General features: G+C 41.5%; 1 protein-coding gene across 1 annotated transcript; it reads right to left on the reverse strand.

Annotated features, from left to right (window-relative positions):
• Positions 1-130: 130 nt before the first annotated feature.
• LOC306746877 (calpain-1 catalytic subunit-like) lies at positions 131-8,560 on the reverse strand. Its single transcript, XM_079229859.1, has 22 exons — positions 8,495-8,560; positions 6,114-6,360; positions 5,511-5,580; positions 5,285-5,403; positions 5,065-5,198; positions 4,797-4,965; positions 4,588-4,671; positions 4,393-4,478; positions 4,184-4,258; positions 3,789-3,949; positions 3,510-3,679; positions 3,377-3,388; positions 2,948-3,159; positions 2,810-2,849; positions 2,627-2,692; positions 2,371-2,428; positions 1,881-1,945; positions 1,676-1,744; positions 1,514-1,592; positions 1,292-1,405; positions 1,139-1,197; positions 131-1,054 (listed from the first exon to the last, which is right to left on the reverse strand). Exons 2-22 carry the CDS (start codon positions 6,357-6,359, stop codon positions 1,028-1,030), a joined length of 2,115 nt encoding a protein of 704 aa, XP_079085985.1. The 5' UTR covers position 6,360; positions 8,495-8,560; the 3' UTR covers positions 131-1,027.
• Positions 8,561-13,255: the final 4,695 nt, after the last annotated feature.

The raw sequence follows: 13,255 nt of genomic DNA on the forward strand, positions 1-13,255 counted from the left end.
AATACATATCCTTTAGCTTAAATGCATAGCATGTTAGCTTCTGGGGTCCTCAAAGTTTAAGCAGCCAAATGTGGGTCAAACTCATGTTTTCATGAATACAATGAACAAACTGAGAAAGCAAAAATTAGTAGGGGGATTTATTTTATTTTAAGGCACAACATACACTCACTACACAAAACACATGAATGGCATACTTGTATTAGCTGTTTATAACAGTATGATGTATAAGGCAAGTAGTGTGTGATCTCTGTAAATGTCCCTTGAGTCAACTGCAATACAGTATGTCTCACAAATGTGAGGCAACTTCCAGAGCATCTTCCTCAAACTAAAAACTCAGTGCAAAAAAAATTAATCAAGTAAAACTAAACAAAGTGCGGCTGAATAACTTCAACTAAAGGAAAACGTTTGTCTCATATATTAACACCATCAATTATATATTAGATCTCTTCTGCCATCTACAGGTCAAATAATAGAACTATCAACTTAACAGTGAGTTGATAATTTCTTGTTCATCTTTCTGCTCTAAAATGGAAACATGAGTGCAGAGAAACTATAAGACTTCACATTTTAAAGCATCATTACAGTAACAGGCTTCATCATTTCTATACGTTTCTTGGCAAAAGAGCTTTTAGTGAGTGTTTGAAATAATGAGACTAGTGAAATTATTGTTTGTAAATCAGTTGAAAATCATACATACAGACAGCAAGACTGAAATGTAGAAATATTGAATCCACTTGCAACGAGGCAAATTACAGCGAGTGATAGTGGTCATGCACAGTCAGAGACATGCTGTTTTTACAGAGACGACAGGTCTATGTGGCACACTGTCTGCTTCATCTGCAGGCTTGCATAGTTTATAAGATTCGTCCGGGAGACACTTGGCTTGATTGGACTTTGCTTACTGTTATACAGCTGTTTTTGTATCTTACATAGGCTGAGGTGGGATGTGTAATGTTGATGGATCATCGGTTCTCCGGGTTTATTGCAATCTGCAGGCACTGTGCCTTCTCCGTGAAGAAGGCCCTCTTCAACCACACATTGTCAGGTAAAGCCACTGGCAATACAAGGAAGCAACACAATTAGATGAACAGAAAGACTGACATAATGTATTGAGATGTTGTTTCTAAACAGAACTTACCTCTGTGACATTCATTTCAGCTTCTCCTGATCCCTCCTTGTCAAACTGCTGGAAAGACCCTGTTAAAAGTTTCACAATTAATACTTTTACTCGTATTCTAGTCTGCAACACACAGGATACATTTACAATCCCTTCTGGGACATGAATACTCACTAAACATGGCTTCAAGCTTGACCAGGCAGCAGATGAAGTTGTCAAAGTCAACCATCTCGTTCTCTGCATACCGGGCCACCAGAATCTGGTTCAGTCTGTTATTCAGTTTGAAACCTGACACAGGACGACAATGTTAAAGAATTAAAGAACATATTACACTTCCTAATCTGTGAGTTTGTGGACATCACATAATTGTAGAACTGATAATTAAGAGCATTATACCTGCTGCCTCCACAGCAAGACGCATCTCATATGAGCTCATGGCCCCTGACTTGTCGAGGTCAAAATCTCTAAAAATGACCTGGAAGACAGAGACAACAATTTCAATAGGAATTTAAAGAATCTAAGTGGGAATACTGTTCTTTTGACGTTGTTAATATTTACCAGCCACTTTCGGATTTTGTTCCAGAGGAGCTGGAACTCCACCAGCCCTAGACGGGCACTACCATCTTTCTGGTGAGCGCGATGTCAAGGGGCCAAACCACATACAACCAGTCACAAGCATGCTCAATGCATGTTTTTTTTGTTTCTGATCAAATCAATGGAAAAACATTTTAATGCGTTCCTGCCTGTTAACTCAAGAGGATACGTCCATCAGGTTGACCATGGTCCTGCATGACTCCATACTGAAGCCGTCAGTCTTCAGATCTTTGTCTGAAATAGAAGAAACACTCGTCTGAAAGTCCAGGAAATGAATGCTCTACACCAGGGGTATCAAACATACAGTCAAGGGCCAGATCGCCCTCTCAAAAGGGTCAGATCCTGCCAACTGGATGACCTTGGAAAGTGTAAAATTTGCTCAAACTCAATTTTTTTTTTTTGGTCATAGACGAGAAATCAATCTCAAAAGAAAGAGAAACATTTTGAAGTGTTGTTCTATCAGTTAATATGCAACAATTTGACTGGTCTGGCCTATTTGAGATAAAATCAGGCTCAATGTGGCCCATGACCTAAAATTTGTTTCACATCCCGGTGAACACTCCACAGCAGAATGTAATACAGTAGTGGAACATGTATTACTAACATGCACATTTTCCAGTTGCTCAGAATTGTAAACTGATAGCAAACAGAAAACTCACGCCTGGAGACGACTCTGTTTAGAATGGTTCGAAGCTCGTGAATAGAAATCTCCATGTCCTAAAAAACACAGACAACAAGGAAAGAGAATGAATGACTTGATTTATTTTGTTTTCCTCCCCATAAACAAGGCTGATGCCAGCTTTAGATGTTATCTAAAATACCACTAAAAACCAACCAACATTAGAATATACAAATCATTTGAGTATAAATGCAAATAGGGATGCAAACCGAGACCAATCAGTTTTTCAGACTTACCTCTCCTGATAGCTGGGCGAACATGGACTTAAAGGAGTCATCAATGTCATCTTCAGTTATTTCATCCTGGAGGAAACCACAAATATAAAAGGCATTGGTTTATGATCAAAGTCAGAGTTATGTTCTGCTATTCATAGAGAATAGGATGTAACATTTTTGTTTTAGTGTCTCACTGATACGTACATCATCTCCTAAATCAGCAGAGATGTCATCATCCAGTTCTCTGCGATGGACAAAAACATATTAGCAGGAGATATTTTTTTTTACAAATGATAAATACTTAAATTAACATGAAAATCACATGCAAAAAACCCCACATACTCTGTTTCTGATTGCTTCTCAGTGAAGACTCTGAGGACAAAGTCAGCCTCCTTACTGGGCTCAAAGGTGGAGGGGACGATGAGGTACTCTCCAGGCGGCAGACGAAGCCGCGTGCTCACCTCTCGCAGGTTAATGAAGGTCTCAGAGCGGGCGCACGATGAATGTTTCAAAAAGAAATCTTTCTTCAAATGGACATTCTGGCAGCCTTTGTACTATCGGCAGTAGGAAACAATACAGAGGTTGAGATGCATGTGCATGTTTTTAGGTCCAATTTATTGAAATCATATATACTCCGATACACCTGGAAGTTTTTTTTAAACTAACATGATAAGCAGTGCTGTAGAATATACATTGATTACAGTAAAAGGGCTGAAGATCACCAGTGTTGTTATAGTCAAAATTATTTTTAGTAATTGATGCTCCGCCTACCTCTTCTGGAATCTGCACAAAAGAAGGGAACAAAAACATCAATGAGCTGAGAAAAAACTTCAAATAATAATGTAATGTACTGCAACTGTGAGAAGGGCAAAGAGACAATGCTGGTTTTCCTCTCTAATCTCACCTCATAAAGAGCAAAGCCAATCGTGTGCATGTCTTGACCATGGCGCCGAAATCTGCGGCGGTCCTTCTGCATGAGAGCTACTAGAAAACTGCACGCCACCTCATCATCCTCTGGGTCATCATCCTCCTCCAGCAACGTGATCTTGTACTGAGGGTTGATCCAAAATGTGTCTGCACAGACGGTGCACTCGTGTTAGCCTGTTTCATAGTGCATGTCTTATCTATGTCAGTGTGTGCACTTGAAATGATTTTTGTCTGAGACCATACGGCCGGGACTCACTGGGATGGTTCCTGCAGCCTCCGGCGGTGCTGCCTCTCCTCCATGCGCCGTAGAACTTGTTGGTGTTCCAGTGGCCGAGACCGTCATCACACAGAGCGTCAGGAGTCAAGTTACAGATCTCTAGCCGAGAAAACTGCCTCTTGAATTCACTGAAGGACATCCTGGAAGATTTAAATAAGAGTATAGAAACCTGAATGCAACCTTTTTAGAATAGTTTGACATTTTGGGATACACGTTCTTGTCAAGAGTAAGGTGACTGAGTGGTATCAATCTTCTCATGTAACTCTCTGCAAGGAAGTGAATAGTTGCATTTCCCAAAATGCCAAACAAGTCCTTTAAAATATCAACAGTACATACATTTGCTATACGGTACTACAGCACCTGGGACGTCTTACCAAAACTCTCCGTCTTCCATCTTCAGGTGCAGGTCTTCTTGTTCAGACGCGTCAATCTCATCCCATTCAGGAGAACTACACACGCAACGAGACAAATAGACTGGAATAAACATTTAGAAAGAGATTTAAGGCTCACAAAAGAAGACGGTAACCAAACAAAAATAGGGATAGAAAAAATGCTGAGTAAACTAAGACATTTATTAACTCACTTGTCACTCCAGGCACCAGTCCACTCCACCTGACCCCAAGGGTTACGTATTCGGATTAGGCGTTCCATGTTGCCGCGGAAATCTACCTACATAACGCACAGTTATAGTCGTGTAGTTGTAATTAGGGGCGACTTTGGACCATCAATATTCACAAGGGTAACCGATTAAAGACAACAGAGTCATACACAGACAGACCTCCTTCAGTCCAGTGACTGAGTAGGCGTGGCCCTTCACAAGCTTCTTGAATGTAACAGCCTCCATGTCGAAAGTACTGGTGATCTGCAATAATATGAAAACATGATTACTGCATTGACTGACACGGAAATAAATAGAAAGGCTGTTAATGTTTTGGCTTCCTCAAAATGGTGCACCATTGGTGGGGTGCCAGCGTGTTCAGCACTTACGTCGATGGAGCAGCCCAGCAGAGAGCCTCTCTCCAGGGCTTTGCCTATTATCCTGTGCAGATCTTTGGGAGCACTACGGAGCTCGTACATCTCAGACACACCACCTGTGAAGTCCTCGAACCCTTCAGTGGTGCTTCCTCCGGACAGAGCCTCATAAGAGCCACACAGCCTGAAGCCACAGTAAACACACGCTTGTGATTTACAACATCCTCAGACATGCACTCATGCTGAATAATTTAATAACTGCCGAGGCTCTTTTAATACCTACTTGGCGTAAGCCTTCTCCAGGAGGGCACTCCAGAATTCATTGCCCTCAGCAGAATGGACAAACATGAGCTCACCGTCTTTGACAGGCAGTCTGTCATCTATCACAACATCTACCCATTCGCCGAACTGCCAGAACTGCAACACAGAGCAACAACTCCATCTAAACTGCTTGCCTTAGGCTTGATGGGATGTGCAGCGTGTGGAGGATGACTTTGAAGTACCTGAAAGTGAAAGATTCCAGCATACTCATCTTGGAAGGACTGGCCATGAGGGACAACCCGATGAAGAAGCCTCTCATTCAGGGTGAGAGAGCCAATGGCGGCTAAGAGCCAGCAGTCACCTGCAAGTGAGATTTAACATTTAACAATCTGTATCTAATTCTAACCTAATCTATCTCAGTCTATTTCTGCCAGGGCAGATTCAACATTACCAACAACAAGAGCTCACCCAGCGCTCCCTGACAGATGTCAGTTCTGGTGGCACCACCCACAATGAACTGAGGATTTTCTGTCAGTTCCTATGGATACAAAATGTAATGTCTGAGTGAAGACAATCAAACACATCAAAGTCTCAGAATTCAGAGTAGTCAACACGTTTTACAATCTACTCTAACGGGCGACACATCTTTCAAACCATTGCTATTCTTGCATCTACACGTCAACTTCCTGTGTCAGTGAAGCACTGTAAACAAATATCAGGAGCGAGGGAGTGGTCGGGGAAAGCCACGCGATGCCAACAGCTGCAGTGGTCTGAGAGGTTACTGTCCCTACTTGTCCTATTCTGTCTGAGTTTGCAGACATGAAATAACACAATGTCATAGGATATGTCTGTTTATAGGATATGTTTCTCTGACACCCAGAGCCACATGCTTGTTGTTGAGAAATGTTCCATGAGCAGCAATCTAAAGAATGATGAGGTAATTAATATCCAGCTATACGTTTAGAATATGTGTCTTAAAAACATCTCTTCATCTGTATGTGGGTGTAGAAAAAGTACATTTGTTATCGTGTGTCCTACTATCAGTGTTATGCATTGGTAGTCACCACTCACTGTGGGTCTCTTCCACTCCACATCCCTAGTTTTGGAAGAATAGGGGGCGAGCTCCTTGAAGCCCAAGGATGGAGGCTCAGATGGGAAGTAGGAGTCTTCGAACAGGCAGCCAGACTCCAAACATTCCTGCTTCAGGGCCTCGTAGTCCTGGTTGGAGAAGTGTACAGCCTGCTCCTTGGAGCCCATGCCTTCAGCTCGTAGCCTGTTGGCCTGTATGGTGGCAGATATCCCTCCGCTTGGATCCATACTGGTGTTAGATAAAAATATGGGGCTGTGTGAGTATGCACAGTGAGGTCTATAAATAGCAGAGAGCTAATCGGCGGCACACTCTTGTCTAAGAGTTACAGCACAGCAATCAAGTGTGGAAGCATGTGTAAAAATAAAGTTTATACTAGTGATAAAGATTGATTTAGTTTCTGCTTTTGGATTCTACAATACACTAAAAGTAAGACAAAGTTTAGACTTGGCAAAAAGGCCATTGAGGGAGCTGAGGTCAGGTCCCTGGTACTCCATTTGTTCATATATTGAATGTGTAGGTTTAGCAACCTGAGGGGAATTTTACATTCTACAATTACCAACAACATGTTGGGTATTTAAGGTGATTCATTATTTTTAATCTCATTATGTTTGAGAAAATAAAGCATTCAGCATTTCCACCCAGAAATGTTGTTCCCGTCAGTGCCCGTGCACTCATTGCAGAGTGTTTCTCAAGCTGCTGGCTTGACAGCTGTGAGTGCTAACAAGCTGTGTTCGTTGTTTAGGTTCATAATGATAATTATTTTTAATCTAGTGTACTCTTGCTAGTTTCTCAAGAATACCAACCATAGCTTTAATTGAATAAACAAAGTAATTAAAAACAATGGAGGGACCTTGTTTTTGGTCTCGCGTTGGTGGGACTTGTGACCTCAGTATTTCTAATGTCCCGGCTACGGCACTGCAAAAGGCCAATCCTGAAACTCATAATATTAAAAGTAAATGGTCTGCAATAGAAATTTCCGTTAGAAGTCAAAAACATTTTACGCCCAGCAGAAAAATAATAGAAAGACAGAAAATATGAACAGGTGAAAAGCTTTTTTTCAGGAATGTGAGACAAGACAAACACCCACAAAACCCAGGAATAACAAAAGCACTAAGAAATATGATACCTTGTCTGTATAGGCAGGCTGAGAGGGAGAATGAGACAAAAAAGAGAAAGAGAGAGAGAAAGGTCATTCACTGAAGATTTGGCACAGATACAGAGACAGTGCTTTCTTATTCAAATCGTTTGGATTGCACTGCAGAAGCTTGTGCAGCCCTAATGGACATTAGTGTTCACCACTCAGTGGGGGTGTCTCTCTCCTCCCTGAATGCACTTGCTTTTCCATGCCGGACAGTTTCACAACTTCCAGTCACGTCTCAAGGGAGGACATAATAGCTTTGTTTTTACTGAGGCTATCCCTGTCTGAATCAGTGAAAGTAAAAACTGGGACATTGGATCATCTTTTATAATACTCAGGCTCCACTGGACAGGAATTATAATGAGCTCAGTTCAGTTAACAGTCAAGTAAGAGGAGAAAACGTGGATGCAGCTACAGTGGTGAGAGACCGGGAGATTCACGAGCAAGTTGAGTTTAGATATACAACACATAAAAAAAAGGATGTGTGCAAAACTGGCTATGCTTTTGATAGAAACAATTCTGCACGCAAGGACATTGTTTATAGAACAACACCCCCCCCCCCCTCCCCACACACATACACACACCCCAACCCTGAGGCCCCTCTTGCTGCAGGAATGTCCCTCTGCTCTGTCTAACAGCTAGACAGAGACTACTGCTGGCTAATGACCAAAAGGAAATCTCTATTATTCACGTTAGGGAAAAGCTGATCCATGCAGTCCTGTGGCGATGATGTCATCCATAGGACTTCAACCTCAACAAAGCCCTAAAACAACCAACAGCCTAGCTCTCTGTCAAAACACCGGCGTCCCCTCTACCCTAAAGCAGACAGAGTTATGCTGCACATATGTTGGCTGCTTCGTGAATTCATAGGCCTGCTACTTGCACACAAAAAGCCACAGCATGTCATGCAGGCTTAGATTGTTTACAGCACCTGTTCAGTGCTACAGTCGGCCTGGCTATTTATGCGATCTGGCCTGCAGCCTGCCACAATTATTTCTGACAACAATTCATCTTTTTACAACACAATCACACTCGTTTTACACCGGATGTGAAAGCTGAATTAAATCTGTGTGCCTGAATATGACAGCTGTCACCGTGTCGACTCAAAATCAAACAAGCCGCACGGTGGCCCGCACTACAATAAACCCGTGAGGCGCCGTTAATCTCAAGATTGCTAAATTACCACGTTCAGGGAAAGGAAATGAACAAGACGTCCACACTCACCACCGGTTTAAAGGCAATTAACGGCTCCTTGCAAATGAGTCTGAGAGGGATAATCGTAGAAATCCGTGGAAGGGGGCTGTGGTCAGAAAGTCGGGGAGCTCAGGTCCAGGTCCAGGTCCAGCCCTCTCCACTGCGCACACACTGCAGGAAAGACCGGCCCCTTCAGGAGGAGGGGCCACCGCTCTCACCAGCCAGCACCCACGGGTCAATGACGAATAAGGCTTCTAAAAAGGTAATAAAACAAAACTTTTGATCGTGCTTTAAATAGCTTTTAACAGTATTTGTTAACTCCACAGGCTGAAGATGGGAAATTATCCCTTGGAGTGTCTACAGTGCCTAACACTTTGTTATTTTGTGGTTATCTATGTTTTTATATATATTTATATAGATAATTTAAGGTAATTGTGTTCTCTTAAATAGAGAAACATAATATTACAAATATAGAAATGAATACATTCAATACAATAGTTCCTCACATCAAATTCAGCAACCATTTCTTCACTTTAACCTATTATCTATTGCTTTAAATTACAATTGTATGTGCCTGCACCACCTGACGTTTAGCAATTGTGCCACCTGACAATGTTCGTAATCACAGGAAATATACCGGAAAATATAATTATTATTTGATATGCAACAAAAATGTTTCAGTCAACAGTCTCTCTTTCAGTTTAAGTATAAATATGTCATCTATCATATTCAGCACATAACAGCTGGAATAAGTTACATTACATTACATTGCTTTTTGTTTTTGGCAAGATATGTTTCTCTTGAAGCCGTATCATTTTTAATTCGCTCCCTGTGTCGTGCTGATTTCTCTTTACTTGACAGTGGAAGAATATTCAATGTTATCATGAAAATGGTTTGAAAGTGTATCATATATTTAGCTTAACACCGTTAAACATTTGACATTTTTTATAAATAATCTTAAGCGTCAGAAAACAATTCATATAGTGAAATTACTTGCAGTTGTGACATTTGACATCTGGTCACCTGTAGCTAATGCTAACTAATTTCGGGCACTAGCATTAGCCTTTGTTCTTGCTAGCAACTTAATTTATATACTTTTTAAACACAATAAAGAGTTTTATGATAAAATACAATGTTTCTAGTTTTACATTGGTTGTATGACTTGACATGAAAAGTGTACCATAAGTTGAAAAAAGATATTTGTATCAATATTTCAGAGAGATCTACAAACCTTTTCGCTCAGCCACAAATGTCAGTTGGGGTCTCTTGATGATGCAATATCCTGTTATTTTACATTTTGTTTATTTGAAATGTTTCAATAATAAAAGCATGCCATAGTACTTTATTTTAGATTTATTATCATGAAAATACCTTATTTTATACAGAGTTTGAGGTGCCAAAACATAAAAGAATATATACTATTTGAATGAATTTTTGAGTCAATTTTTGAGTTGAATTTAGTTATAATGCCCATAAAAGTAAAGGTAATTGTTTTAGGTGAAGTAAAAATGTATTTAATATACAGAAGCAAACCTCCTTTCCTATACAAATGTCACAATTGAGTCTGAGTAAACGATATCAAAGGTCAAAGGTCACCCGAAGAGAGACATTAGGCTCGTTCGTTAAAGCTGCGCCTCGCCTGGAATCCAGACGAGAGCAGGCGGCCGCAGCAGGAGGCGTTGACAAAAAACTGCAATCAAGTCGGACAGTTGTCAGCTGTCAGCTGTGTATACGCAGGAAGTCACAGAAAAAAGTACTTCCTGTTAGTTCCGAACTTTTGTTTACTTGTAGTTTACAGATCACGTTTTGATTTATTATATGTTTATAAATATATATTTATGTAAAAATGAGTGTGTAGCTGCATCCTTTGGTTTTTTGATGTCTGCCTGTGAAATACATTACTAGTAGTTTTGATGTGTGTTGTATAAACACAATTTTGTATTAGCAACCACACTAAATGTTTTTAGATCAAACATGAGACTAATAGTCAACAATCCAGCGTTAAGTATTCCAACTACACATAAAATACGAATTTTCTACGACACGTGGTGTTTGCTGTCAGATCTAAGAGCCAATCAGCTCTCTGATGTGGCGAGAGCCAGGCATTTCCCATCATGCACTGGGCCAAGCAGTCGGGGGAGAGCGCCTGCAGCGCCTGCATCTGAAATCGATGGTCGGCTTAGTCTCGTGAGAGTATCGTTGACCACGTGTGCATGACGTCAGAGCAAGTCGGGAGCAAGTCGGACACAAATCTAACCGGCATGCATTGTGCGCCGATCGCCGCTGATCGATTCTGCGCAGAACTGGCTCATCTCGAACGAGCCTATTAATATTAGCGATCTTTAACTACCGCCCGGCAGAAGGATCCGGGCGGTAACCGGGCCAAAATCACCCGTCTACTGCCCGGCAGTTAATTATCGCCCGGTTGCGCACGCAGACCCGCTCCACAGGCGCACCGGGCTGTTTTTTGGCCAGTGCGTTTTGGCCAAGGCGTTTTTGAAGCGGCTGCGTTTTTAAAAGTCGCGTGAACGGCCCCTTACTGATGTTTTCAATGCTAATCACTCACTGACTACCAACAGTTGTTCTCCAGTATGTCAGCAAACTGCCTCAATAACCAAGAAAATCAACAACAAGTTGTTGCTTTTTCCTGCTTGGCCTCCATTTGTTTCTCAAATGTCCTTTTTGTGTCTCGTAAAAAGAGGAGGGGTCAGTGGCGCCGGCCAACAGAGGGCAACGGGGTTTGGCCCCACCCACCTTGAACTTGAAAATATATTTATAATATTATTAACTATGAAAAATATAATAATATTAATAAATGATACACATTGTCAATATTTATGTTTTTGAGCTATGGAATATACCCAGTAATATTTGTAAAATAGGATATCTGCGCCAAATATCTGCTTTTCCTGCTTGTCCTCCTCTGCTCATGCACATCCTCTCTGCTCCAGTGCACATCTCTAATGCTCATGCACGTCGTGGGGCTTAATCGATTCTGCCCAAGGAAGACAGGTCTAATACGCAGTTTAGCCAATCACTGGTTAAATAACTAAATGAATGACATACAATTGATCTAATCAGCGCCCTAAAAACGACTTCCTGGGCTATTCTCATCAAGCCCCAAAGCTGCGCGTTCTCGTGTCTCTGTCTCCTCGGGCAGACGAGGCGCCCGCCACCCATGATAACAACATGACAGCAGCGAACAGGAGCCACTGGTCTTTAAAGAAAACCAAACGCTAACTCTGTATAATCTCTCCTCCAACACCCGTTTGGCTGAGAAACTACAGGTAAAACACCAGGTCCCAGATCAACCGGTCGGAAAATGCAGATTTCGGTGCTTTCTTTCTGTGCCTGAGCCGATTTAAATACTTATTTTACACTACTGTGTAATGTTGCAAAATACTAAAAAGGTAGCGCGGTACCCGTTGCGTTAAAAACAATATGATTTTGCATAATTTTAGTATCGATACTTTATTAAAATAGCGCGGATCAGAGCGCACTCCGCGCTCCCTCTCTTTCTCTCTCATACAGCGACGGGCTCAAGGGGGCGGGGCTGCAGCGCGCGCACACAGCAGCGCGCGCACACAGCAGCAATGCTCGCTCAGAGAGTGATCGCTGGGAAGACATGCACGAGCTTTTGCCGTGCCGACCGTATTCGGCTTGTTGGAACAAAGCTCTCCCAGTTGGTATGATATGATGATATGATGACGTGTAGTCCAGTAAAGCAGCAGTTTGTAGAATCCAACAGTTTCTGAGTGGAGTTCTGTTGCACACGGTCCCATCAGGCCACCTGATGCTTGTGTCTGTTCTTTATATATATATATATATATATATATATATATATATATATATATATATATATTGTTTATAGTTTGAAGTTAAAAAGTTTGAAGCTGTAGTTTGAAGTCAAGTGTTTTGTATTTATTTCTTGATATTTAAAGTATACTTTAAAGGCACCGGTATCGTTTTAAAAGTATCGCTTTAGGACCGGTATCGGAAAAAACCCAAACGATGCCCATCCCTAATTATAATATACTGAATTGTATTAATAAGATGTCCTTATTATGTCAAAGTGTTGGAATAAATGTTAAATATTTAACTGCAAAGTAGTAATGCGTGATACCTTTTTTTTGCATTGAATCATACTGGGATTAGATGGCCCCACCAAAAACAATTGCCACCAGCCGCTACTGGGAGGGGTTATTATTGGCACTCATTTGTCATGTCAATGTTCACAAACAAGAGTGTGTACACACAGCCTTCATTGGTTTATGACCCACCCTTGCGCCAGCATCCCACAATAGGCAGTGTGGATAACCTCAGAATGGTTATCCAGGAGGGAACTCTATTATGTCCATTGGGTGTAGACGGTTGGCTCTTGGAAATACGGCTCATGTCAGAAGCATCAGTATCAGCTTGGAAACCCAGTCCAAGTCCAGTTAATCTGCAGAAAGTATTCTTCTCCAGAATGCTATTGGTTGTGTTGTGTCGGTATAAGATTGGCTGAGACAGAGACAATCTTTTCTTCTTTACTTGAGCAGTAACACAAACTGCATGTGCAGCTCATTCATATCCTTAATATGTGGTGTTTCTAAGGCTCACAGAACAAACAGTGTTGTATTCAGCAGCTGAAACAGCAGTGTAGCTCCAGAATAAACCAGTTTATCTGACAGAGAACTATTTGACAAAGGATTAGCTTTGTCTGTACTCAGCATAGAGGATGTAGGGACAGAATAAGGATGTAAGGATGATACAAGAGCATATTGCATGTGCTTCAAAGCCGACTGGACC

The sequence above is a fragment of the Taurulus bubalis genome, assembly GCF_910589615.1.
Source record: "Taurulus bubalis genome assembly, chromosome: 14".
NCBI lineage: Eukaryota > Metazoa > Chordata > Actinopteri > Perciformes > Cottidae > Taurulus > Taurulus bubalis.

Excerpts from the sequence above, each read along its gene's own strand:
- LOC306746877 (XM_079229859.1), bottom strand. The coding sequence starts at position 6,359 with ATGGATCCAAGCGGAGGGATATCTGCCACCATACAGGCCAACAGGCTA. Across the intron at positions 4,479-4,587 it reads CAGTCACTGGACTGAAGGAG|GTAGATTTCCGCGGCAACAT; the intron begins GTCTGTCTGTGT and ends TGCGTTATGTAG. Across the intron at positions 3,680-3,788 it reads AGGCTGCAGGAACCATCCCA|ACACATTTTGGATCAACCCT; the intron begins GTGAGTCCCGGC and ends CCGTCTGTGCAG.